Here is a 26,470-nt window from a genome sequence, read left to right as displayed (position 1 = left end):
CATGTTTTATTACTGCATGCCCACACAAGGAGGAAAAAATAATCAGGCCCCAGAAATCATCGATGAGTTTAGAGTCTATTACTCTCTTGCCGAGGGCTTACTCTGATGGATGGCCGCCTGGGCGGCTGGGCCGGGTGCTGATAGTCGAGCAGGGATGCGGGAGGCCAGCCGGTCGTGGAAAATGTTGTTGGGTATATGGTCCAAATTTCTGTGCTTCTTCTGTTAGTTTAATTTGGAGATGATTGCTCAGCTTGGGCTGAGGCTGTTGGGCCGATTTGCTCCCGGGCTTCTATGGTCAGGTTATCTAGAAAAACAGGCGTACTCACCCTTATAAATTCACACATTTTTATTCTACTACTATAAGCATCTTCGAGACACTAAACCGATATATTCTAAAATTGATGGAGTCACCACCTCACTGTCGAGGGAGATAAAAAAATAATTAGTTGTAAATACGAACACCCATACTGAGTCAAAAATCTATACTTATGTTCTACCACAGGAATTTAACCAGCTAAGCTATAAGTTACTAAACATTCCTCCTATTTGATACAAGGAAAAAGAAATGCCGACATTGTTTTTCTCTTTTAAACCTCTTATATATTTTTTTTTCAAAAAGATGTCTCCAAATTTTAATTTTTAGATTTAAACTTTCTAACTACAACACTAGGACTGTTAGGGGTGATAAAATTCCCATTCGGTAGGGGTAGGTCCAAAATTTGACATGCGCACCCATCAAGGTGGGCCGTGGGTCCCAGAGAAAATATAGTGCTGGGATAGAGAGCTGTTCCTACTAACGGGTCACCCACGGGTTTCAGCGGAATGTGGCCTACCTAACTTGGCTACCAAGTTTATATAAAAAGACCCACCTCGTCCTTCAACCCAGCAGGATCTAGGTATAAAAAGGAGGGTATTAACGCAAAACCCTAGACACCTCCTAGTCATCAATGCCTATGTAGTGAGTCGCATAGCTAGCATAGTCCTACACTGTCGCTTAAGCACACTGTCTCCCTGACAGATCTAGCCGTTGGCACGTCGTTCCCTTCTCTCTGGCCACCTCCCGACGCTATATCTTCTCTCCCTCTCACTGCTAGTGCCCCACACCGTTCTTCGCTGCCCACATCGTCGCCCGTAGTTGTTTTATTTCTCCCGTTTTCTTCTTCCAGAGGAGGGCGGCATGGGAGGAAATAAGGGATTGGGGCCAGAGCTTCTGTTTTTCAACCCAATCTCGATCTGCCCTGTTGCCAACCCTAGTGATGAGATATAGAAAGATATTTCTATATCACGGTGGGAACAAAAGTTTTATATGCAAAGAAAAGTTTTCCCCGAAATTGTAATTTAAGTATTAATGAAAAGATATATCATATCTTTGCACCATAGAATGAACAAAAATTGCTCACAGAGATCACTATTTATGTTAAGGGTGAAGTATGACGCTGGCATATCCCTAGGCTACCCCCATGCATCATCATCATCATCATCATCCTCCTCTTTGACCCGCTAAACGTCAAGACATCTCTTGCTGCTCCTCTACGACTATCCAAGTATCCATCACACGTCTCTCCTTTCCACCTCGTCAAAACCGTCGACACGCGCTCGACCATTCGATCACTCCACGACGACGACATCCATCCACAGCCAGAGCGCGGCGGATGCGATGGCCACCGAAGAAGAAAACTTCGTCGATGATGATGCCGACGTGAAGTCGATGTCGTCCTCGTCGTCATTGTCGTCGCTCTTTGACCTCGACCTCACTGCGTTCGGCGACCGGTGGGTGGTGTCGGGAGGAAAGGAGGAGGTTGATTTTGCTGGTGCCGATGATGGTGGTGGCGGGGCGGTGAACGTGGCGTCCGACGAGGACGAAGATGGTCGCGGCGGCGGCGTGGCGGCGGCGCTCGGGCCGGCTGCTAGGCTCCGCGAGCTTCTTCTTCGCAAGCTGCGGAAGCCGAAGGCTGCCGGCGGCGGTGGCGCGGTGTCGCCGGAGGGACAGAGCGGCCGATTCTTGGCGAAGGTCCGGGCGGACTCGATGCCGCGGCTGGAGGCGCGCGCGATCGCCGGCGGCGAGGAGGAGCGGCGCGCCGCCACTACTACTAACCCGAAGGAGGCCGCACGGAAGTACCTGAACAAGATCGCGACGAGCCTCGCGCGCCGCCGCGGAGGTCCAGACCCAGCAGCAATGGTGGTCGCTGCCCCGACGACGACCGGCAAGACGAAGACGAGCCGCTCCTCCATGGCGGCGCCGCCGCCGCCGCGCCGCGGTACAGACGGCTCGGCCCAGCACTTGCAGGACGGCATCGAGAGCGCCATTGCGCACTGCAAGCTCTCGCTGCGCACGGCGACGGCAGAGCCGAGCTAAGGAGGAGTGCAAATGTTAAGTCGTTGATGCATGCATGAAGCATGATGATGTGTTCCTCGCAGTGAGATTTGATAAAGGCTTTGTTCTTGGCATAGACGAGTTGCCAAATAATCGCATTCGTTTTTCATTAAATCCCTTTGAGATGATCGCGTCTAAATTTTTAGATAATAGAATTTATTCCGACCTTTGCTTCAAATAAGCTATAGACAAATAATTGCGTCTAATTATTGTTTAATTAGTCTTATGCCAATTGGTTTTTTTATCCTTAAGGGGATTTTTCTTAAGAACCGATACTAAATATGTCATTTTCATTGAGTATAGTAAGGGAAAAATTTGCATATTAGAAGAAGAAACAACAATAAAGCAGGATGAGAGAGCTAAGGTATTAGCTTTGGGAGGTGCTTTGCTGCTCCTAAGGGCATATACAACGGTTTTTATTAGTGGTCTCTATATTACCATGCAAGTAAATTTAATAACATGGAAGAAAGATAAAGGAGAAAGTACAAACATGGTTGTTATGCATGACAATAGTTTAGAGTCAACTCTTAGTATTTATTAGATCAAATTTTGTTGCATGATGCTGAAAGAAAGGAAAGAAGAGTAAGAAAAAAAATTTTGATACATTAATGGTAGAGACCATATTGTCTCCAACTGTTCTATGACATTAGTCTCTAGATAGTATAGAGCTTATACCTATCTCTACCTTTGTACATGGCCAGTATTTGGCCTCCTTAATTTTTGGGCCCAAAGCTATTGTGGATAATTCCCTTTTCTAGAACACTCTAGTTACTGCTTCTAGATTTCCTACACTGTTAATAGGATGAGCGTGTAGTTCCTCTTTATATGGCAGGCCTGGGCTAGGGCTCGTGGCTAGTGTTGTTCACCATTTATGGACTGTCGTCTCCTTCATCTTGATGGCTTAAGTTGTTCTCGTACTGTCCATGCAAATAATATATCCAAGATTCTCCTCATGTATTTGCATTTCGTTAGGAGATGGAAGGATGTTTCGTGGGTGTGTCAAGAAAGCAGATAAATGGTGTAGTTATTTGGTTAGTCATAGACTACAAGTCTGCCGAACATCTACACTTTGTTTTGCAAGAATATCCAGGTAAAGAGCTTGCATTTTGTTAAAGCCCAAGGATTCCAAATCATCATCTCATAATTTGTGTTGTTAGATCTAGCTATGTAAAGGGGTGGAGCCCTAGGCCTGCCTCCAAAATGAAATCTAACACCTTATTAGGTGAGCCTTATCTTAGCCCTAGTCTTTACCAATTTTTGGCTCTAGCACTTCACGTGTATACTCCATGGCTTGTGTCCTTCCAAGTAATTTCATTTCCTTTATTGGCAGTGAGATGCACCCCTATATTGTATTCTATAGGGTAACTAGTTGGCCTAGGAGTTCGACCAATGATGCTCGCATCAGGTGAGAAATTGAGGTCTTGTATCCATGTGTTACTTTCGATGGATTGGCTGAGAGTCCTATTTTTCTTTTTAGAGATTGTGTAAATTTGTGGTGTTACATCCTTAAGGTGTCTTCCGTGTATCCAAATTGAGTCACACAAGTGTATTGTCTCCCCTTTGCCTATTGTTATTGTCGTAGTTGCCAAAAGTAGGAATTTATCTATATCTTCGTATGGGTTTCTATCCCTACCAATATCTTCTCTAGCACCTTCTATTCATGACAAAGTCATCTCACCCACAACACCCTTGCAAACGTTTCCAGGTTGAGCACTCACTACTACAAAAGGCATCTTTGGTGACAGCCAAGAAGCTATTTTGAGGCGGCTAGGCGCCCTGCCATCAACTAAAGCTCACAAGCAGTAACAGAACTGCTTGCGCGCACCGCTTATGAGGACCGCTAGCGAAAATTAATTTTTACAAGTGCATCCCTTAAGCGAACCACCTGTGAAGATGTTCTCCGGTGTAAAAAAAATCACATTCAAACCAATTCAGATGCAATTCGACAATCACAAATTCAAGCATCAATTTGGATATGCTGGCCTCAATGCAATTCCAGATTTCCAAAATGACATATCAGAAAAGATAGATTGCTAAGAAGTACCTGATCCCGTAGAAAATAGAAATCCTCAAATATGTTCTAATCCCAACTTCCACTGCTGCCTCCCCAGCCGCCAAGATCCAAAACATTCTCACCGCAACAAGAACAACAGCGGCTGCCTCCACCACCAGCACCACCACAGCATGCTCACCATTGAAACAAGCCACGTCTCACTGTCGGCTTTGAGCTTCACAACAGTGGATCGGCAGCGAAGGAAGAGCTTCACAGCGGCAGCTCGACATAGATGAAGGACTCCACGGCGGTGGCTTGACGAGGAGGAAGGAGGCTATCTAACTCCGCCACATCTGGACTGAAGAGGAAGGAGGCCGAGGGTCGGCCTCCGCCACGGCAGCGGCTAGACGAGGAGGAAGGAGGAAGGAGACCTGCCTCCTTCAGATTTTGAGGGCACGGGGAGGCCCACACCCATCCCACGGCTAGATCTGCTGCACGCATCGCTATCACCGTGGCTGCCATGGCCACCGAGAGGGAGGGGAGGGGGGTGAGAGGGTGTGAGGAGGATAAGAGGAGGAGATGGAGTCTATCTGTGTAAGGTGGAGATAAGATGGAGTCCATGCCATCCGTGTGAAATTTTAGTATAGTGAAAAAATATTTGCAGTCGGTGCTCCTTAGCAGCTTCCAGCTATTTTCGATGGTGGTTACTTAAGAGGTCCGCTTGCAAAACAGTCAGTGAAAATTGATTTTCACTGATGGATGGTGACCGCAATCCCTCTCAAGTATTTTTACAAGCGTGTGTTCACTAAACTCGCCAGTAAAAATAAAATGGTGATGCTATGAAAATTGTTTTCGTAGTAGTGCTCCTAACTCACCATGTGCCATTGGCATGCTTGTTTTTCTTTCCCAGTTGGTCTTGTATTTTCCACCCGTGAGTTCTCCCGATCCCACCCATAGCAGCCATTTTTCTTTCCCACATTGTCAGGAACCTCCAGAAATTCCTTGGAGACTTTTAACGCCATAAGGAGGTAGACAGGCTGCAACGTCAGGACCAATCCGACCAACGTTGTTTGTTTCGCTATTCCCATGTTTCTTCCGTACCAGTAGGCTATACATCCAACTGGTTTATCAAAAAGGGGTTGAAGGCCGCGTTGTATAGTCTTGCGATGGCTAGTGGTATAAGTTGAGGTATTTCATAGGGAATGATGCCCTTTGTCGAGGGATGGTCCGCTTGATTAATTTATGTATTCAAATAGTCATGAATTTTTTGTTGACAAGATTGGTAAATATAAGATATATCACTCCACGAACATTTAAGTTTAAATACCACCTATTTAAGTTGAAACAAACAGATTGTGCCTACTACATTTTTTTCTTTCTTTATATAATTTTATGTGTTGAATTGTTTGCATAGTAATAATTTGTATTGATTGAAAAAAAATTCAAATTTGTATAGATTGAATTTAAATGTGCAGTAATAAGTTGTGAAGTAATATATCATAGTATAGATCTATCTTGTAATTTTTCTAATGACATTTTACCTTTTTAGATGTTATGAAAAACGAGGCACCATGCCTTAAGATTGAATTTAGTTTCCCGTTTTGTTGGGCTGATTGATCCATGCCACCCAATAGAATAGAGCGACATAGAGATGGGCCATTTGGCATGGTACATGGATTCGCGTCCTTTTCTGCAAGATCTCTAACCCAACCCAACTACAGTACTAAGTAGTTTTTCCTTGTTTGCAGCCGGTAGATTGGCCTAATGCAACTCTGCAAGCCCATTTCACTGCCCACAGACCACATGCCGAAATGCTGGCAAGCTGCAAAATTTCCTTCAATTTTGTAAATAACGAGATTACCGGGAGCAATGCAAGCAATGGTGGTGACAAATTAGGGGTTATGCCTCCGTTAAAACTGGGCTTCGTCAAAATATCATCTCGTAAATATGATTTCTCAAAATACCAAACCCAACTGATGTGTTAACACTTATAAATGCCTTTTCATCACTTACTAATTGATTTACTTACTTTTGTCATCTTTTACAACATGAACCGACCGATATGCTCTTCATTGGGCTATGTTAGAGAGTGCAAGTTGCAAACTAATTCCCCATGCGTACAAAACGAACTAATTCCTCATGTATGCAAAACGAAACTGCTCATTAGCACATGATTAGTTAAGTATTAGCTTGAAAAATATTAAAAATAGATTAGACATGATTTTGTAAAGTAATTATTGTAACTAGAAACATAATAGTACATGAGTATGTTGACATCCTCCATTGGGGAAAATAACAGATTATCCTTAAGTAGGACAGCTAGCAGAGTAACAGATGAGTGTTGTTGTGGTAAAAGTGTTCTAACTCTTGGAGTACTTACTGTTGCTGTAGTCCTAACTTTTCTTGATAGATAATCATCCATTTTGTTTGCCTCTCCTTTTATCCCTCTTATATATGTTGGTTGCTTCTCTTTGTGTTAAAATCTGCAATGGAAGAGAAGAGGCCGAAGACTCCAGTGTAGTGCATAATGTGCAAAGTGTTGTTGTTTGTAGCATGGAGAGCAGGGATTGGTTATCTGAAATGAAGATTGGATGTTGTATTTGAAGTCTGGAACACACCTTGTATGCTACTATGCTAGTATTATACCTGCAAGTTCAGCTTAGAGAGAGGAGGTATATTTTAAAGAGGTAGCTTGAACAGGGCCGTCCCATGAATTTTGGAGGCCCCGTGCAAAAATATTATCCAAATACTAAACATAATCTATAAAATAAAATAATAAAAACTTTGGCTACTTGCAGCACAAAGAGAGAAATCCTCTCTCATTTTACGTGCACATATTTCCCGCAATGCTATAGATGGTGCGTTTTTTATGAAATAGATATTGAAAAGTTGCTTTAAAAATAATATTAATCCATTTTCAAGTTTGAAATTATTAATACTCAATTAATTATTCATTAATGGCCGACGTATCTTGTCAATTTCTCTTTTCCATCCTCTCAAACGCACACCCTTATACCCCATGATATATTTTGCAGCAATATAAATTGGAGTGGAACAAAAAGTGTATATGCGCGTAATCTTCAATTGAAAAGCATAATTCTTTTATTGTTTCCCGAAATAAAATTTTCAATGATTTGCAGAAGATGGTTGAAACTTGAAAGTTGAAATGCTATATAAACCTATGAACATATAGATAAAGATGTTAAAAATAGTATTTAATTTAGTATGCATACTAGATAAATCATAGACCTTGTGACCAAAATAAAAATAAAAAATTAGTGCACATACACACTACGGCATGCGTTGCGTCATGGAGGGCAAAGGCGTTTACTTGCTGCCTTGCCGCTTTGATGCTTGCTACTTTGCTGCGGCACAACACACAACGGCAGACGCACAGACGTCCAGCGACGAGCAGGTGGGATTGGGGGCCCCTTGAAGATTGGGGGCCCTGTGCGATCGCGTTGGTCGCACTCCCCCGGGACGGCTCTGAGCTTGAATAAAAACTTCTGCACATATAAAGATTCCAACGACAGTAAGGTTGTGACGTTGTCCTTCCACGAGGCATCTGCATAGCATCTGGTGCCTAACGGAATAGGCAAACAGTTGTGAAAAGCATTTGTATTATCAAAGTCCATCACCGGTCCCTAAATTTATATCGCTGTGTCATTCTGATTCCTAAACTCGCAAATCGACCGTTCAGGTCCTCAAACTTGTTTGACTGTATCATCCCGGTCCCTAAACTTACAGATCACTCGTTTAGGTCCTCTAACTTGTTCAGTTGTGTCACCCTAGTCCCTAAACAGGACGGTCTAAAAACTTTATATTAAAAAATAATTCATAACTTTTTCATGTGAACTTTAATGAAGATAAACTTTATATAAAAATTGTAGCCCTCGACGCGACCTACAACTTTATAGTTGAAAAGTTTTTTAATTAAAACTGTTTAGGGTCCCAAAATATTGTTGCATGTTTATAGATTTTGAAATTTTAATTTTAAAATTACATTTTGGGACAAAAAATGACTTAAAATAAAAAAAAATTCAACTACAAAGTTGTAGATCGCGTTGAGGGCTATAAGTTTGATATAAAGTTTGTCTTCATTAGAGTTCACATGAAAAAGTTATGAATTTTTTTAAATATAAAGTCTTTAGACCGTCCTATTTAAACCAGATGATATTCAAATCCAAGTTTAGGGACCAGGGTGACACAACTGAATAAGTTGGAGGACCTAAACGAGTGATTTGCAAGTTTAGGGACCGGGATGACACAGTCGAACAAGTTTGAGGACCTGAACGGTCGATTTGTGAGTTTAGGGAACGGGATGACACGACGGTACAAGTTTAGGGACCGGTGATGGACTTTACTCTATCTGTTATTACCTCTGGTTCTTTTGAACTTTGTAGTTGTGTCAGTTGGGTGTAAGTAGATGCAGCATTATTACATATATGGGATTATTTGGATCAGGTGCAGTCACAATAGTGACCGTAACTTAAGCAGTAGTAGTACGCATCATTGGATATAAATTGAACGGCTCAGGTCGCACATGGTACTGTTCATATTATCGTATCAGCAAATACTGTTCATGTGGGTACTGTAGCTTTTGATCTGAACCGGTGATCACAAAAATGGATGGTCGAAGTTGTGTGCAGTTGTTAAATCACCTAATCCCAATTCACATACGTGGTATGGCTCCCATTCCTTTGATTTGAAATTGTAGTCATTTATGGCTTTCCAAATCTTCGAAAGCATGATAGAGATTTTTTATCGCGCATTTTCAGTTTTCATAGTAGCAAGCAAATAAGCTAAAATATCTTGCACTGTCTGCATTGGTGTGAGAGCATCTATTTGAAGGTGAAAATCAGATACAAACCAAGTTAGCCTTGAAAATTGACCATGAAAGAAAAGGTGAAAATCATCTACCTGCTGACCACATCTTGAACAAGTTGAGGCAATATTAGGGAAATTGTTTTTCCAAACTTCTTTAAGAAGATTGATTGTTAAAGTAGGAACAGAGGGTTGATGAGGATGAAGATGAGAGTGAACTTCTTTGTAAGCACTTTTTTGTTGCACTCACCTGATTGGGTATGTTTCCAGCAAAGTTGGTCCTCCAAAACTTGTGGAATAATTTGTACCTGTAAGATTGATTCAGTAGCTTTCTGATCAAACATTTGTGAAATTTTTTCAGTGTCCCATCTCTTATATATCTTGATAAAAAAATCAGCAATATTTATAAAGGCAATAGGTATGGAAGAGTATCGAGGACAAGGTGAACATGAAGACATGGGTGCACAGTGAAGATGGCATGGACACGGTCGGGCCTTCTCGCTCGTGCCAAAATTTAGTAAGGCTATTTTGTTTTCAATCACAGGACGAGTAATTTCACCGTCCTTAAGAAAGTAGGTTAAAATAACTAAATTTTAAACTAAAATTTTTTTTTACCTCGAGATATTTAGTATCTAGATATATCAAATTTGTCATTAAAAATATATATCTCCAGATACCTTCTCAAGAATGATAAAATTATCCTTACAGGACTGACACACATTACTACACACGCAACACGTTCACATACTCACGAATGCATCTCCTAACAAACGGCACATTCCTAATATTGATAAAATTATTTTTAAAAGTCTACTTAATTACGCATGTGTAATATCCGTTGGCACCCAAACTTGAATATCGGTTGGTCCCTAAAATTAATCTTAAACCCTAGCATTCCACGAATATTTTAAGGAGAAAAACAAAAGACCATAATGCATTTAATTAATATAAACGTTGTATTTGTTGAATTTGTAGATGTGGGGTATTGAAGTAATGAAATTTCTCGTTTTGCGAATTGGTGGTAGCCAAGAAGGTAGAAGTTGATTTATTTTGCGAAAAACTTCAATCTTTATAAGTTGGTTTATTTCAGGACAGAGGGGAGAAGTGCCGTACAAGATGACCTGGTTGTCCAGACTTATTAATTAACAAAATAAAACACGTGTAGTGTGGGCATGTCGGATCGGCGCGCACACACACGCGATGATAGCATGATAGCCAGCCGGCAGGTAGATCGAAAATATAGGAAGGAGCTTAATTAGCCATGGATGGCGCGCAGGTAGCTGCTTCATTCAGTTGCGCACCCAGAGCATGTCGTCCTGAGGCAGGAAGTGGCAGACGGCCACCTTCCCGGGCGCCACGCCGAGCCTCTTGTACGCCTCCGCCACCGCCACGCCGTGCCCGTCCACGTCCCCGTGGCATGCCGCCACCGCCTCCGCCATGGTCCCGTCGGCGCCGGCCAGCGTCACCGTGTACGCCGCGCCCTTGATCCCGTGCACCCCGAACACGGCGTACGCGTAGGGCATCCTGTGGCATGCCACCATGTCGCCCCCGGGCACCGGCACGGGCCTCACGGCCTCCACCCTGTACGCCTGCCTCGGCGTCGGCCCGGCCCTGTTGACCACCTCCGTGGACACGGCGTGGACGTCGCGGGTGCCGAGGCTGGAGGCGACGAGCTCGACCATGGACTCGAGCGACGTGGCGCAGTAGTGCTTGTGCTTGGGCGCCGTCTCGCTGGCGATCCGCGCGGCCTCGCACACGGCGAGCGTGGACCGCATGGCGTCGGCGGTCGGCGAGCCGGCGGGGATGGAGAGCTGGGAGAGGATCTCCGGGAGCTTTTCGGAGGCGAACGGGACGGAGTCGGCGCGGCCGCGAGGGAGCAGCGCGGCGCCGGCGGTGGCGCGGGTGAAGTGGAGCGTCATCTTGGAGCCCGGGAAGAGGTCCTTCTCGAGGAAGAACACGGAGCCCACCGTATCCTCCTTATCCTTCGAAGCTGAGGCCGCTGAGCTCGCCGGGCTGATGAGGTCGCGAATGGCGCCGGGCATCGGCGAGGTCGGGAGCGCGATCTTCCAGTACATCTCCGCCGGCGACGCGGCATGGCTGGCTCCCGCGGCTGCGACCTGAAATGCAGTCAGAAACAAGTTGAATTTAAAACGGTTAACTTCAGAGTTCAGATATATATATATATATATATATATATATATATATATATACATATAGACACACACACCTGAAATCAGAAACTAGTTGAATTGAAAACTATCAAAGCCAAAAGTTGCAACTGGAATAAGTACTAATTGTATTACGTTCTCATCAGAAATTCAATGAACTCCATATGTTGATCCATCAACCATCTTAAGGTAAACATGTTGATCCAGTTAGTTTAAAAGTTTAGCTAGGGTTCCCCGCAAAAAAAAAAAAGGTTAGGGTACGTAATTTTAACTTAATCTTCAATCTCTAAATAATATATATCTCTCTCCCAACTTATCTCTGTTCTAGGCTTCTAGCTCAAAACAACTAAACCATACAAAGAGCGATATATATGTGTGTCTGCTCACCAGAAGGAGAAGGAGAGCAGCGAGAGACCTAGCCATGCTAATTAACGAGCTGTCAAGGACACAAGTATATGATCTAATTCACTGATAAGAGTGAAACTGAGCACAAGCAGTTCATAGCTTTTGGGAGCTATTTATAGATCAGGGAAGCGGGAAGAAGACGAACAAATAATACATTGCATTGGCCCCACTGGATTATGCAGAATAAAAAAATATGTCATGTAGCAAAGATGCTATATCGCATTCACGATCATGCCGGATATCTATATTATTGAGCAACTAGGAGGGTAGCCTGTGCATTCGCGCGGGCATATATTGTAGTGTATTTCAGATATATACTTATAAGTAATAGATCGATTGTGTTAAATGTCGTATTTGTTATATAGCAAAATATGGCATATTGATATTATATATATTGTTGGTTTGATTATAAACAGAGAAATAGTTAGATTAGAAATCAGACGTGGAGCTTATAATTATTGATTAATTCTCTTTTAGTTATACAAAATAGGAACGAGAGAGTAATGAAAAGCGTAGAGCTCGAGCTAGAGTGGGTGTGTAGTGATGGACGCATGTGAGGGTGATGTGGAGTGGATTTTTTTTTGTAATTTTTCTAATTGATTTAAGTGAAAGCCAATTATTAGATGTTATTTTCCTTGGATTTGTAAGATTTTTTTTAAAGTTGTAACATGTCACGGATTAAGATTTTTATAAAAATAGATTTGATAGTTGAAAATAATATTAGTGATACGTGGTAACTTAATATGGCTCTAAAAGGTTAAAAAGTTGACTTTGTACTTTCCTAATTTTTATTATGTAGAATGATTAACATGACATAATACTTGTTGTCAATTTTTTAATATTTCAGTGTTGTTTGCTTGTTGGCCTATGTTCAAATTACGTATTTTAAATTTTACATAGTAAAATATGAGTAATATAAATCAACAATTCAAATAAATTAAAAATCGGATGTTATTAGGTTGTCATTGCTGACGGTAGTTATAGACCAATTTTGACTGTCAATACTTTTGTAGATAATGGAGAACTAGCAATGCTTGCATGCATATTTATTTAGAAATAATCTAGTTCCACTTGTACTTGATAAAGTATTTGTTTACAAGAGATCATCACATAAATGGAGGAGAAATGATTGAAAATAACCGTTTAACCAATTAGAGGTCGACATGTGGCAGATATAGGATGGATGTGCCCAGAATCTCATTGAAACACCTACAAATGGGCCCAACCACTATGCCACTGGGCCGAGGATCTGTCAGGAGACGTCTAGGACGAAGGACTGGCCCAGGGAGGCCAACCACGGTTCGGCCAACCTTGGGTTCCGCCGACCCATGCCTGGCTCCGATCGCCCAGGCCCAAGCCGAAGGCGGTTACATACCGACCTTCTAATGACGGTTGTACTGGTATTGGCGCTCCAATCATCATACTCAATCTATAAAAGGACCTCCCCAACTTCACTTCAATATACACCAAGAAGGAAATCAAGTGAAGAAGCTCTCTTAGGCTGAGTTCGGGAGTGAGGTTTGGGAACCCTCACTCCCTGGCACGGAAAACGGAGCAGCGATTAGGGGGTAATTAACTAAGTATTTGCTAATTTTTTTTTCAAAAATGGATTAGTATGGATTAGCAAAAAACACACCATTTAGCAGTTTGAAAAGCGTGCGCGTGGAAAACGAGGAAGGGAAGTTGGGAACAGGAGGTAACGAGCGCAACCTTAGTTTACATATTTTGCTCTAGTGCTAGTAGAGTTAGAATTAAATATTCTTCCTTAGTTCTTCATGTCTTGCAGAGAAGTCGGGTATGGTTCTAGTAGCTCTTCCTCTCTTGTAAGACTTTATTCAATAATTAAATATTGTTTTTTATATAGTTTTGGTCCTTTACTATACTTGCATAATTATTCGAGTACCAACTTCGGTTTATACTTGACTCGTATTTATTATGTAGCTAGCTTACTGGAGATATGCAATGGTATTGGCTTAGTGTTCATTTATTTGGTAATATTTAGTAATGTAAGCGCGGTGCTTAGATTATTAGATATCATTAAGTGGTGCTATATGCCACGCATACGTAAAGATAGGCCGCTGATGGTGACAACTCAATACGTGTATTCGTTCACGTGCGTAGATAAGGCTAAGAAAGGTTCCGGGTGCGGGTACTTCTCCATATCTTTAACCGGTTGGATAGTCATGATGGATTGTCGTAAGAAACTCGACAATTTGGGATGGTTTCTCGATATACTAGTAGGCATAGTTGTACATTAGCAAGCATATACTAAGATAACTATATATTAAAAATATAGAAATGATGCTTTTCTTTATTCTTCTCTAGTTAGCCTAGACTTATAATTTAGTGAGAGTACTCTAAACTATCCCTTCTATGTGTCATTCCTCTCCCCTTCCTACTTTGTATGACTAAAAGAGAAATAATCTATAATTAATTATAAGCTCCACGTCTGATTTCTAATCTAACTATTGCTCTGTTTATAATCAAATCAACGATATAAGATTCATATACCTATATTTTGCTATATAACAAATACGACATTTAACACAATCAGCCTATTACTTATAAGTATCTCAAATACAACCTATGATACATGCCCGCGTGAGTGCGCGGGCTACCTTCCTAGTTTTCCTAAAAGCTACAACTACAATGGCTCAATCTTCCCTACAAGCTGAACTTCTGGCTCTACAATTGACAATATAAGTGGCGATATTTCTTGATTTTGCAGGTACCATATTTTTAACGGACAACGAGACGATCGCAAATACAATGAATATGAGACATTTTGAAGCTGATCCAGCGCATTCGAATCTTCAGCGGTTACTGAGTTAAATTCAAGCAAATATTCCTTTTAGCTTATTGCAGGTGTTGTGGTCTTGTGGATAACGAGAGAGGTCAATCGCATGGCTGACAAGTTAGCAAAAAATGCGAGAGATGACCAATGAAATCCAGCATTTGTTTTGCCACAATATCGCCAACCTAGCTTATCCAAGCAGAAGGTGATTTGCTAAGGATATGAAAGACCATTTCAGTACGTATTCTAAATTGTATGAAAACCATGTAATGAATATGTTTGAGCAATGGAATAAAGTTTGAGTTCTAAAAAAATTTCCATCCTTTTCATGTTCTAATGCATATCATCTAGAATATGCTTAATGCTTGGGCTGGAATATATATACACGGAATGGTCATCGTAGGCGGGCCTGGCCTGAGTAAGGTGTAAACATATACGAGCCCTTAAATGGCCTTCCTGTGAAAAACCAAGTCCTCTTCATAGGCAGCCAGTTTTACAGCCAGCATACTATGGATGAAAACGGAGCGGATAATTCATGGATAGTCCGGATAAAGATATTTTTTTATATGAATGCGAATATAGTATATCAGAGTTTTCGATGAATATGAATAATAGAAGGATATCCGATGAACAAAATGCTATTCAGATATCCACTGAAGGCATGAGACATATCTCATTTCTTTCTAACTCTAGACCTTCAACTTACTTCTTTAGAATTTTAATAGTAGCCCATCTCAAGATACTAGCCCACACTATTAATATTACTTAAATATTTAAATATTTTTTTATAAATTTTACTATATTTTATATTATAATTTCAGTTAGACATGTATTTATATCAACTCTGATGTACATGTTAAATTTAATTAGTATTGTTGACTCTATGATCAAACTTATTATATAAAATGATATATTTATATATGATAGTATTTGTTTCTATTAGAAATTGAAGTGGTTTTCATGTTCTGAGAAATATTTATTTCCCTATTCGTGTCCGATCATATTCGATCTTTATTCATATTCGAGATAATTCATATTTGTTTTCATATCCGAGCTTTCGTATTCGTTTTCCTATCCGACAGAAAATACGGAAAGAAATATTGTATAAGCATTATCCATCCATATCCGCTCCATTTTTATCCTAAGCACATACAGGACACTCAGGAGACCCGCTTGCGAAAAAAAACTCAAGTGGAGTGCTTAAGAACCTATTAGTGAAGATACCTTTTTCGCGGGCAGCCCGTATACTCTCGGGAGCCTATCGTATTACCGGCGAGCCTTCTCATGGCCGGAAACGGATCCTCTGACTTTGGATGGAAAGTCACGGTCTTGCAATTCACTTCATCCCAGCCAACCACTGCATCCAACGGCACACATCCATCTTCCCCTCATTTGCCTGCATATGTTGGGAGTAGCTAAGAAAATATTTTACGTAGTGGTGTATACAACCGTGTAACATTGTCATACAAGATGTATGGATCGATGAATCGTACATGCAGACTTATTAACATGCTGCCACAAGTATAGTAGTGGCATTTCGGGTCGTCGCACACACATATGATAAGACATGATACGCGTATAGCTCCAAAATATAGGAAGGAGCTATCTTGAGATCACACAATTTTTATCCCCTTTCACGCGCGCGCGCTCAGTTACGCACCCAGAGCATGTCGTCCTGTGGCAAGAAGTGGCACACCGGCACGCTCCCGGGCGCCACGCCGAGCCTCTTGTACGCCTCCGCCACCCCCGGGCCGCGTCGGCGTGGCACGCCGCGAGCGCCTCCGCCCTAGTCCCGTCGGCGCCGGAGAGCGCCACCGTGTACGCCGCCGCTGTGGTCGTGTGGCACCCGAACACGGCGTACGCGTAGGCCATGCCGTGGCACGCCACCATGTCGCCGCCGGACACCGGCACGGGCCTCACGGCCTCCACCCTGTACGCCTGCCTCGGCGCCGGCCCTGCCCTGTCGACCTCCGTGGACACGGCGTGCACGTCGCGGGTGCCGAGGCTGGACGCGGCGAACTCCACCATGGACTCGAGCGACGTCGCGCAGTGCTTCGCCTCGCCGGCGAGCGGCGCGGCCTCGGACTCGGCGAGGGTGGACCTCATGGCGTCGGCGGCCGGGGAGCCGGCGGGGACGGAGAGCTGGGAGAGGATCTCCGGGAGCTTTTCGGTGGCGAACGGGACGGAGTCGGCTCGGCCGCGGGGGAGCAGCGCGGCGCCGGCGGTGGCGCGGGTGAAGTGGAGCGTCATCTTGGAGCCCGGGAAGAGGTCCTTCTCGAGGAAGAACACGTTGCCCACCGTGTCCTCCTTCGAAGCTGACCCCGCTGAGCTCGCCGGGTTGATGAGGTCGCGGATGGCGCCGGGCATCGGCGAGGTCGGGAGCGCGATCTTCCAGTACATCTACGCTGGCGACGCGGCATGGCTGTCTCCCGCGGCGGCGACCTGCAGTGCAGTCAGAAACAAGTTGAATTGAAAATTATTAACTTGATTTCAAAATATACCTACTTGCTAGCTAACATGCATACATACTTATGAACCAAAAGTTACAACGAAAGATAAGTAAAAAAAAAACTTATATTACGTTCTCATCAGAATTCAATGAACTCCATGTTCATGAGTTCATCCATCAACCGTTTTAACTATGGGGCATATATTGTTCCTGTTAATTTAAATTCTAGCTAGAGTAATTTCAACTTAATTTTCAATCTCTAACTAATATATATATCTCTCACCAGAAGGAGTAGGAGAGCAGAAAGTGACCTAGCCATGCTAAATAACGAGCTGTCAAGGAAACAAGTATATGTTCTAATTCACTGATAAGAGTGAACTGAGCACAAGCAGGCCATAAATTTTGGGAGCTATTTATAGAGGAGGAGTGGGAAGATGACGAACACGTAATATATTGCATTGGCCCCACTGTGGATACGGAACGAAATATATACATATCAGTCTTATTATCAGATGTAGCAATGCTGCTACTCGATATATATATCGCATTCATGCGAACATGTCTCTATTATTGAGCAGTCTGATAGCTTAACAGCAATCATTCTGTGGCTGGGGTTACCCGTGTCCTTCTCGATATTCTTTGAATAATCCAACATGCATGTCTATTTCTAGTAATTTATGGATTCCCCAATAGAGAGATTTTAGTTTGGCTCAGTTCTATCCATGGACGAGGCCATGAGAACTTTTTTTTTTTTACAAGCGGTTCAAATAGTTATGAATGTTTTTTTTTTCAAAAAATTACAAAAGTAGGTTATTGTATCGCATGTTCATTGAAAAACAATCAAATTCAATATATGCATGGAGTAAAAAAAACAAATCAAATTGTAAAAGTAACCATATATACTTTCCACAATTTGATTTTTTTCTCGATATAGGTATTGAATATGAACTTGTACTAAAAGACGTAACAGTCTGCCGTAGGCAACAAATTTAATGAATCATAGGGAACACTCGATGAATACAATCCTTGTTGGTATTAATTTGTTACTGTCACACATAAATCCGCAAGTACATAGATACCGATATAGCATTTCACATCAGAGTATTGTAAGTGTATTGAATCACAAGAAGCATATGTGTATAATCCAAGAAATAGGATTTTTCTAAGGACAACAATTAAGGATTTTTCTAAGGACAACAATTAAATGGTAGGCTTAGGAGAGATAGGATTCCTTTGGGTAAATAATCTTAGTTAAGTTAAGGTAAAACTCTATTAGTTTCTTCGAGCATCGGTTCACCCCTGTTTGCCAATGGACTCCGACCTGTAGCTCTATGATGTACCCGAACGTGGAGGATTAAGAAGAACGGACATGTTTGTCACAGCTGCCTATATCTGCATTCCATGGAGCATACAACAAATGATGGTAACCTCTAACCTAGATAGCACCTCTACAATATTGATTACAACTCGGCCAAAAACTTCCTTCTTTATCTAGAGTCTTAGTACTAGAGTACATAATATAAATACTAAGCGATAAATCCACAATGATTAGAATATATCTTACTTAAATAACTGAAGTAAATACTAAAGAAAATCATGAATACTTACTTATATAAAAGAAGTATTTGTCGAGATACAAGATAGGAGAGAGTGCCGACATCTCTAGCAATCCTCCAGTACACCCCATGGAGAGAATGTCGACATGCACTCCTTCGAAACTCGGAGAGAACTCCGATATTTTGGGCACTTTTTTCGGAGCTTTCCCTCACTATCTTCCTATATTCTAACTCTACTGTAGAGTAGGCTAAATATAAAAGTGAGTTGTACTCAACTTTTTGGTGTTTTGAGAGTGGAAACTTCTCCTTATGTAGCTTGGGAATCAAGCATAATCGCCATTGTGGAGGCCTGAGGAAGTGACACGTGGAAGCTGGCGGTGATTAGTCACACTCCAGGTTTGACTGAACCTTGGTTCAGAGGAACCACATTCACCGCCTTTCTTCATCATTTTCGCCTTAGTCACTATCCTGTGGGTCCTCATGACGGTGCATACTAAATTCGCTTCAATTATGTTAGTTTCATATGATTAGTTAGCCCATAGATTGGCCAGAGGTGTGTTTCTCTTCGCGTGGAGGGTGGTTTTCATCCATAATTACATGCATACAAATATTTGTTGGTATTTCTTACGACCACAGATAAATCCGCAAGCGCACGGAATACCGCTGTATCACTTCACCTTCGGGTGACCCCAAAAGGATATCGAACTCAAGGAACGTGTGTAATCCACCTAAGGATAAGACAATCCAAGGACAAGGTAGGCTAGGTAGGCTAGAGAGGACTTTCTATGTGTTTTAATTATCTAAGCTAAGCAAAGGTAATTTCCTATATGTTGCTTCGGGCACCGACCCCTGCTGGTCTACCAGCGTGGTTCCGGCTATAGCTCTATGATGTATCCGAACATGGAGGATTACTGAGACAGGATTCAGGGCTGTCACCACCTGCCGCCTACCTCTGACAAATCCGTGGGATACACAACAAACAAAGGTAATCTCTAACCTAGACACCACGTCTAAGTTATTAATTACTACTCTAATACTTATACAGGAACTTCCTTCTTTATCTAGAGTCCTAGTACTAGAGCACTTAGTATGAATACTAAACAATGAACCCGCAAAGATGGAAATCTATCTTACTTAGACTAAATAATTAAATAACATAAGAAAGGAATACGAATGCTTACTTTATAGAAGAAGTTCTCCGAACCTGGAGCAGAGTGTACCGACAGCTCTGGTACTCCTCCATAATTCCTCCTAAGAAGCTATACTCGTCGAGGTAGAAGTCCGATGAGCGCCAAACTTCCGGGCACTCCTCCAGAGCTTCCCCTCACTCTCTACCTTATTCTAATGTACAAAAGATACAATAGAGCCTCTTGTAATTCAGCTCAAAGTTGTGTCTATTGGAATGTGAGTGAGCTCCTCCTTATATAGGCTCCAAATAACGGTTAGGGGCATGGGAATTGTCTAAAACACCCTGCAACCGCCTCTGGGAAGAAATCCGAGCCGTCCCGGTGAAAGCGGATGGCGGGAAGCGCCATGATTGGTTCGGCCGAACCCAAAAACTCTCTTCCCGGCCTCTCGTTGAGCCGGGAGATTGCTTATTGGGCCTCCAACCACCTGGGTTATGTTTTGGCCCAAGTCTAAATGGTTTTATTGACTTATTGGGCCACTAATCCGTGTAAACGCGTCCTGAATGCGCAGAGATGCATTTTGTCACATGACGGATGTGTTTTCTCCTCAAATTACCTGCATACACATATTTCACCAACACTAGTGGAAATGATTAGTAATAATACCTACCACTAAGTTGGATACCACTAAGATGTTACCTTCGTTGTCGCATAGCGTGATGGCTCCATGCGATGAAGCGTCGACGACGGTATATGGACCCATCCATTTACTTCGAAGTTTTCCATGTCCGATAAGCTTCACCCGTGAGTTGAACAGCAGCACCTTGTCCCCAGCTTTGAACTCCTTGTGCTTGATTCATTTATCATGCCATCTTTTTGTTCTTTCCTTGTAGATCTTGGCATTGTGGTAGGCCTTGTCCCTCCATTCCTCCAGCTCAGAGAGCTGCATCTTTCTGTGCTGTCCGGCTTTCTTTAAGTCCATGTTCCAAGTCCGGATAGCCCAGTGCACCCTGTGTTCCAACTGTACTGGAAGGTGAAAAGTCTTTTCGTAGACAAGGTGGTATGGTGACATGCCGATGGGCGTCTTATAAGCAGTCCTATATGCCCATGCATCAGGTAGCTTGTTCTTCCATGCCTTCCCAATCTCATTGACAGTCTTCTGCAGAATATTCTTGATTTGTTTGTTGCTCGTTTCTGCTTGTCCACTTATCTGGGGATGATACGGAGTGGCAATGTTGTGCTGAGCCCCAAGTTCTTGCAAAAAGTTTCAAAAGGTCTTATCGATAAAATGAGACCCTCCGTCACTTATCACCATCCGTGGAGTTCCAAAACAAGGGAAAATAATCTCATGGAACATCCGGCGGGCATGCTTGGTGTCTGCGGCCCTGCATGGCATTGCCTCTACCCACTTGGACACATAGTCAACGGCCACCAGGATATACTCGCAGTCATAGGACTTTGGGAAAGGTCCCATGAAGTCGATGCCCCATACATCAAATAGCTAAACTTGAAGGTTGTATGTTAGTGGCATCGCATCTCGAGCAGTGATCCCTCCATGCTTCTGGCACCTTGTGCATCTCCAAACGAATTCCTTTGTGTCATCATACATCGATGGCCAAAAGAATCCACTCCACCAGATCTTTGCGTGTGTCCTGAATGCTCCATAGTGACCTACATATGGGGCAGCATGACACTTCTCAATGATCTGCATGCCTTCATCTGCCGGAACGCATCTCCGTAGTAAGCCGTCTGAACAGACTCTATAAAGGTAAGTGCCTACGGCTCTCGTAGATCAACTTCTTCTTATTTTCTCCCGGTGGTACATGCCCCGCGACCATGAAGTTGACGATGGTTGCATACCACGAGTCATAGTCTGTGACTTTCAACAGCATGTCATCTCGCGGACAGTCATTTATCGGTAGCTCCTGCATGTTAGTGACTTGCATACGCGACAAATGATCTGCAACAGAATTCTCTACTCCTTTTTTATCCTTAATTTCAATGTCAAATTCTTGGAGTAGAAGAATCCACCTAATCAGCCGAGGTTTTGCATCTTTTTTAGTGAGCAGGTATTTTAGTGCAGCATGATCAGAGTAAACAATTACCTTAGCTCCCACTAAATATGACATGAACTTATCAATGGCAAACACTACGGCTAGGAGCTCTTTTTCAGCTGTGGCATAATTAAGCTGAGCTCTAGTCAACGTTTTATTAGCATATGCTATAGCATGGTGTTTTCTATCCTTAGTTTGTCCAAGAACAGCTCCCACGGCAAAATCACTAGCATCGCACATGATTTCAAACGGCAACGATCAATCAGGAGGTTGGATGATTGGTGCTGAGATGAGTGAATCCTTAAGGAATTTAAAGGACTTTAAACACTCATCATCAAAGTCGAACGGAACATCCTTAGCTAGCAAGGCAGTTAAGGGTCTAGCGATTTTTAAAAAATCCTTTATGAAACGCCTATAGAACCCCGCATGACCCAAGAAGCTACGGACTCCCTTGACATTGACAGGAGGTGGAAGCTGTCAAATTACTTCAATTTTTGCTCTGTCCACCTTAATTCCCCTTTCGGAGATTTGATGTCCCAGGACTATTCCTTCACGAACCATGAAGTGTCACTTTTCCCAATTAAGTATCAAGTCCTTTTCTTGACATCTTTGTAAGACCTTGTTTAAGTTCTCCAAACAATGATCGAAGGATTTACCATAGACTGAAAAATCGTCCATGAGGACTTCCATGATGTCCTCGATCATGTCAGAGAAAATAGACATCATGCATCTTTGAAATGACGTGGGTGCATTGCACAACCCGAACGACATTCTTCAATATGCATATGTTCCGTACGGGCACGTGAACGTGGTCTTACTTTGATCATCGGGATGGATGGGGATTTGGTGATAACCAGAATACCCATCAAGGAAACAAAAGAAGGAATGGTTTGCTAGCCGCTCAAGCATTTCATCAATGAAAGGCAGTGGAAAATGATCCTTCTTAGTAGCCTTGTTGAGTTTCCTATAGTCAATACACATTCTCCATCCCGTGACGGTTCGTTGTGGGATCAACTCGTTGTTCGAGTTTTCAACGACCATCATGCCTCCCTTCTTAGGCACTACTTGAACAGGGCTAACCCACTCACTATATGGCACGGGATAAATAATCCCGGCATATAGGAGTTTCAAGACTTCCTTTTTTGACGACCTCCCTCATCGCATTGTTTAACCTCCTCTGAGGTTCCCTAGATGGTGTGCAAGATGGTTCTAAGGGAATGCGATGAGTGCAGAGGGCAAGACTGATGCCTTTTAAGTCTTGGAGGGAATAGCCAAAAGAAACATGATGCTTTTCTAAAACGGTGATAAGTTGGGTCGTCTCCCTCTCAGAGAGTTTGTCACTTATAATGACTGGAGACTCCGCATCACCGTTCAGAAATGCATAGTGTAGGCCTGAAGGTAAGGGCTTTAGCTCAATTGGGGCACATGACGGCTGATCCATTTTTGGCAGATCAATCGTTTCTCCAGATTCATCCTCCCCTTCATTGAATTCTTCGATGGATTCATTGAAATAGACTCTGGGGCCTCGAATGGAGAAACGGCCATCACCTTCTCAATTGGTTCAGGAATAGGAAGAGGCTCCGTCAATGAATTGATTGATTGCAACACAAGGACAGAGGTGGCGATTCTTCCTATGTTCAGGTTGAGGACACCGGATTCGGGCATATCTAAGAGTTTCTCTATGGGATGGCCTATGAGTATGTCGAAATCAGATATATCGAACACATGAAAATCTAAGATGACCTCAACGCTGTTGTGCCGTGTGGGCACTCCAGAGATAATCCCTAAACCTTCGGTAGTAGAGTTTGTGGAAATTCGGAAGGTTTTGACGGTTGGTTCCAACGGTTTGTCCCCTAAGCAATCAAATGCAAAGGTTGCTGACATAATATTGGCACCAACAGAGGGATTATACAGAACACGGACCAAATTACCTCCAATGAGACACGTAATGGTTGAGGAGTGGCATCGTATCTGAATCGATTCAGATGAGAGCTCTCCTTCCCTTAAACATTCATTACTCACGATGGTGGTCAACTTCTTCACCGTCTCTTTAAGCATAGCTTTATCGAGAGGTTCATTAGAATTGACCTTGGTCGGTGGTCTCTTCTCGCAGGAATAATTCGAGGTGTTCCCATAATCTTTGAAAAGATCCTCCTCGAATTGGAATGGAATTTCCGGAGGATGAATTTCTTCTTCCTTCGGCTCCTGCGACTGGGATGAGGATTCGATAGTTGAGTCGGGTTCCGATTCCACGTGCAGAGGTTCCTCATGGATAATCTCAACCTCCGGGACGGCTTCGCTTTGGCCAAAAGAATCATTCTCTAAGATAAGATCTAAGAGTTCTCTTCCTTCGACAGTTGTCTTGTGTACAAACGATCATCCAGCGGAAATATCGAGATTTTCAACAGACTCCTTATCAAACCTGTACCGAAAATGTTGTAACAACACATGGTCATGTAAAGACAAGTCTGGGACAAACTGAGTTAACAGTGAGAACCTTACTCAGGCTGCACCGAGGGATTCCTTCTCGTTCTGTCGGAAAGAAAGGATGTCTAATCGAAGATTGATTACACAGGTTAATGGAAAGAAAGTAAGGCAGAAATTGCACTTAAGCTCCTCCCATTCACCGTGGAATTTCTTGATAGACCCTTATACTAATATATGTAAGTTCCTTGCGTTTAGAACTAGAACGTGAGGCATAGTAATGGCGCATGTGTGATATTCTATTGATCCTGTTTAGGCTGCTTTAGGAAAGCAGTCAAGCAGGAATGGAAAAAATGATAGTGTACCATTGCTTCGCTTCATCTCTATGAGAAAAATGAAACAATTTCCACTTAAGAGTTTCATGTGTCATGCCTATGATGGATATGCAAGAACACACTAGCTCAAAGTCCCAAAGATGGAGGTATGGGTTTTCGCCGATACTACTAGAGAAGGTTTTCTCTCGAACCATGGCTATAAAGCCAGGACTGATTTCATAGCCATCCGAAAGGATTGGTTTTGAAGAACACGATGGCTCACAAAGATCAGCCCGAGGAGCAGAAAGGTTTTGAATTGTGGGTTGCTCCATTAAGGAAAGGAATAAAAGAAGAAGAAATAGAAATAAAGATTAGCAACCGTTCCCCGGCAACGGCGCCAGAAATGCTTGTTGGTATTTCTTACGACCACAGATAAATCCGCAAGCACACAGAATACCGCTGTAGCACTTCACCTTCGGGTGACCCCAAAAGGATATCGAACTCAGGGAACGCGTGTAATCTACCTAAGGCTAAGGCAATCCAGGGACAACAACTATAGGTAGGCTAGGCAAGCTAGAGAGGACATTCTATGTGTTTTAATTATCTAAGCTAAGCAAAGGTAATTTCCTATCTGTTGCTTCGGGCACCGACCCCTGCTGGTCTGCCAGCGTGGTTCCTGCTATAGCTCTATGATGTATCCGAACGTGGAGGATTATTGGGACGGGATTCAGGGCTATCACCACCTGCCGCCTACCTCTGACAAATCCGTGGGATACACAACAAACAAAGGTAATCTGTAACCTAGACACCACGTCTAAGTTATTAATTACTACTCTAATACTTGTACATGAACTTCCTTCTTTATCAAGAGTCCTAGTACTAGAGCACTTAGTATGAATACTAAACAATGAACCCGCAAAGATGAAAATCTATCTTACTTAGACTAATGTCACGCCCGGAATTTCTATCCAAAATTCCAAACGCTTACATGTGTGTTAAACCCTCGTCCAGGAATCAACCGAGGCACACAATAACAAATTGATAATAGAGTACAAATAAATAACTATTTAATATTCGCAAATAATAAATTATTACAGAGGTAGATAGTTCCTCTCAAAGAATAACCTTCTACGCAGCGGAAAAAAAAAACTATAACAAACTACGGAACAGCTATGGCGACTCCACTCCACAGGCATCTTAACCAGAACAAGCTCAATCCTTCAGATCATCACCTTCGCTGAAATACTCCTCTTCTGATGATTGAATATTGCAAGAATGAGCATATGACATACTCAACAAGCCACACAGCAAATATGCAAGTGCACAGGATAACAAAGGATGGCATAATATAGCTCATTTGCATAACAGCATTTAACAAATATTTAAGAGAATAGTAAAACAGTTGTATAATTAATCAATATTAAATAAACACCATACAACACACCCGTGTTGCATAGGCCCAACCTCATTTGAACAACCAACCCCAGTTGAACAAATTAAACCTCCAAACTAGGAATATACCATCCCAAACCAGGAGTTACATTAACTAACACCGTTACCATTTAATGTGTAATATGAGACTAATCACGAAAAACATTGCTCAACTCACCCATAACCGTGGGTACGGCTATTCGAATAGATTAAACTCTGATCAGAGGTGTACCACTGTACCCACAAGACACAATCCCACAACATGTTACCATGCGCCTTAGTACCACCACGGTACCTCGGAAAAGAACTGTGACAATACCCCTCGCACAACACTACTCACCACAGTGCACCGTTCCTGGATCATAATCTCCCCCTCAAAACCAGAGGCAATGGACTCCCCAGCGACCCCCACGGACTTCTCGCCGCTTCACAGTCTGGCACACTATAATGAATCATGCTATACAAAAGATAAAGCCGTTGCCCACGCTGGCTTGTGGTTGGCACGGTAAATGTTTCACAACAGTAGCTCGCGAACCGGTCCTTAATTGTCATGAGCA

At 42.7% G+C, this 26,470-nt stretch overlaps 3 protein-coding genes and 1 pseudogene across 3 annotated transcripts; 1 reads left to right on the top strand and 3 right to left on the bottom strand.

The window, feature by feature from the left end:
• Positions 1-1,559: 1,559 nt before the first annotated feature.
• On the top strand, positions 1,560-2,546 carry LOC127774876 (uncharacterized). Its single transcript, XM_052301169.1, has one exon. The coding sequence runs from the start codon at positions 1,658-1,660 to the stop codon at positions 2,354-2,356; it is 699 nt and encodes a 232-aa protein (XP_052157129.1). The 5' UTR covers positions 1,560-1,657; the 3' UTR covers positions 2,357-2,546.
• Positions 2,547-10,177: 7,631 nt separating this feature from the next.
• LOC127774875 (BURP domain-containing protein 2) lies at positions 10,178-11,842 on the bottom strand. The gene is made up of 2 exons (XM_052301168.1): positions 11,747-11,842; positions 10,178-11,308 (listed from the first exon to the last, which is right to left on the bottom strand). Exons 1-2 carry the CDS (start codon positions 11,780-11,782, stop codon positions 10,481-10,483), a joined length of 864 nt encoding a protein of 287 aa, XP_052157128.1. The 5' UTR covers positions 11,783-11,842; the 3' UTR covers positions 10,178-10,480.
• A 4,128-nt stretch (positions 11,843-15,970) lies between these two features.
• Positions 15,971-17,380, bottom strand: LOC127774633 (BURP domain-containing protein 6-like). Its single transcript, XM_052300914.1, has 2 exons — positions 17,291-17,380; positions 15,971-17,000 (listed from the first exon to the last, which is right to left on the bottom strand). Exon 2 carries the CDS (start codon positions 16,956-16,958, stop codon positions 16,161-16,163), a length of 798 nt encoding a protein of 265 aa, XP_052156874.1. The 5' UTR covers positions 16,959-17,000; positions 17,291-17,380; the 3' UTR covers positions 15,971-16,160.
• Positions 17,381-20,229: 2,849 nt separating this feature from the next.
• LOC127773447 (uncharacterized) lies at positions 20,230-21,164 on the bottom strand (annotated as a pseudogene).
• Positions 21,165-26,470: the final 5,306 nt, after the last annotated feature.

This window comes from Oryza glaberrima, chromosome 5 (genome assembly GCF_000147395.1).
Source record: "Oryza glaberrima chromosome 5, OglaRS2, whole genome shotgun sequence".
In the NCBI taxonomy this organism is placed as follows: domain Eukaryota; kingdom Viridiplantae; phylum Streptophyta; class Magnoliopsida; order Poales; family Poaceae; genus Oryza; species Oryza glaberrima.
The sequence above is the reverse complement of the archived record's forward strand: the minus strand, read 5'-3'. Positions and strand labels throughout refer to the sequence as shown.

Excerpts from the sequence above, each read along its gene's own strand:
- LOC127774876 (XM_052301169.1), top strand. The coding sequence starts at position 1,658 with ATGGCCACCGAAGAAGAAAACTTCGTCGATGATGATGCCGACGTGAAG.
- LOC127774875 (XM_052301168.1), bottom strand. The coding sequence starts at position 11,782 with ATGGCTAGGTCTCTCGCTGCTCTCCTTCTCCTTCTG. Across the intron at positions 11,309-11,746 it reads CTGCTCTCCTTCTCCTTCTG|GTCGCAGCCGCGGGAGCCAG; the intron begins GTGAGCAGACAC and ends ACTGCATTTCAG.
- LOC127774633 (XM_052300914.1), bottom strand. The coding sequence starts at position 16,958 with ATGTACTGGAAGATCGCGCTCCCGACCTCGCCGATGCCCGGCGCCATC.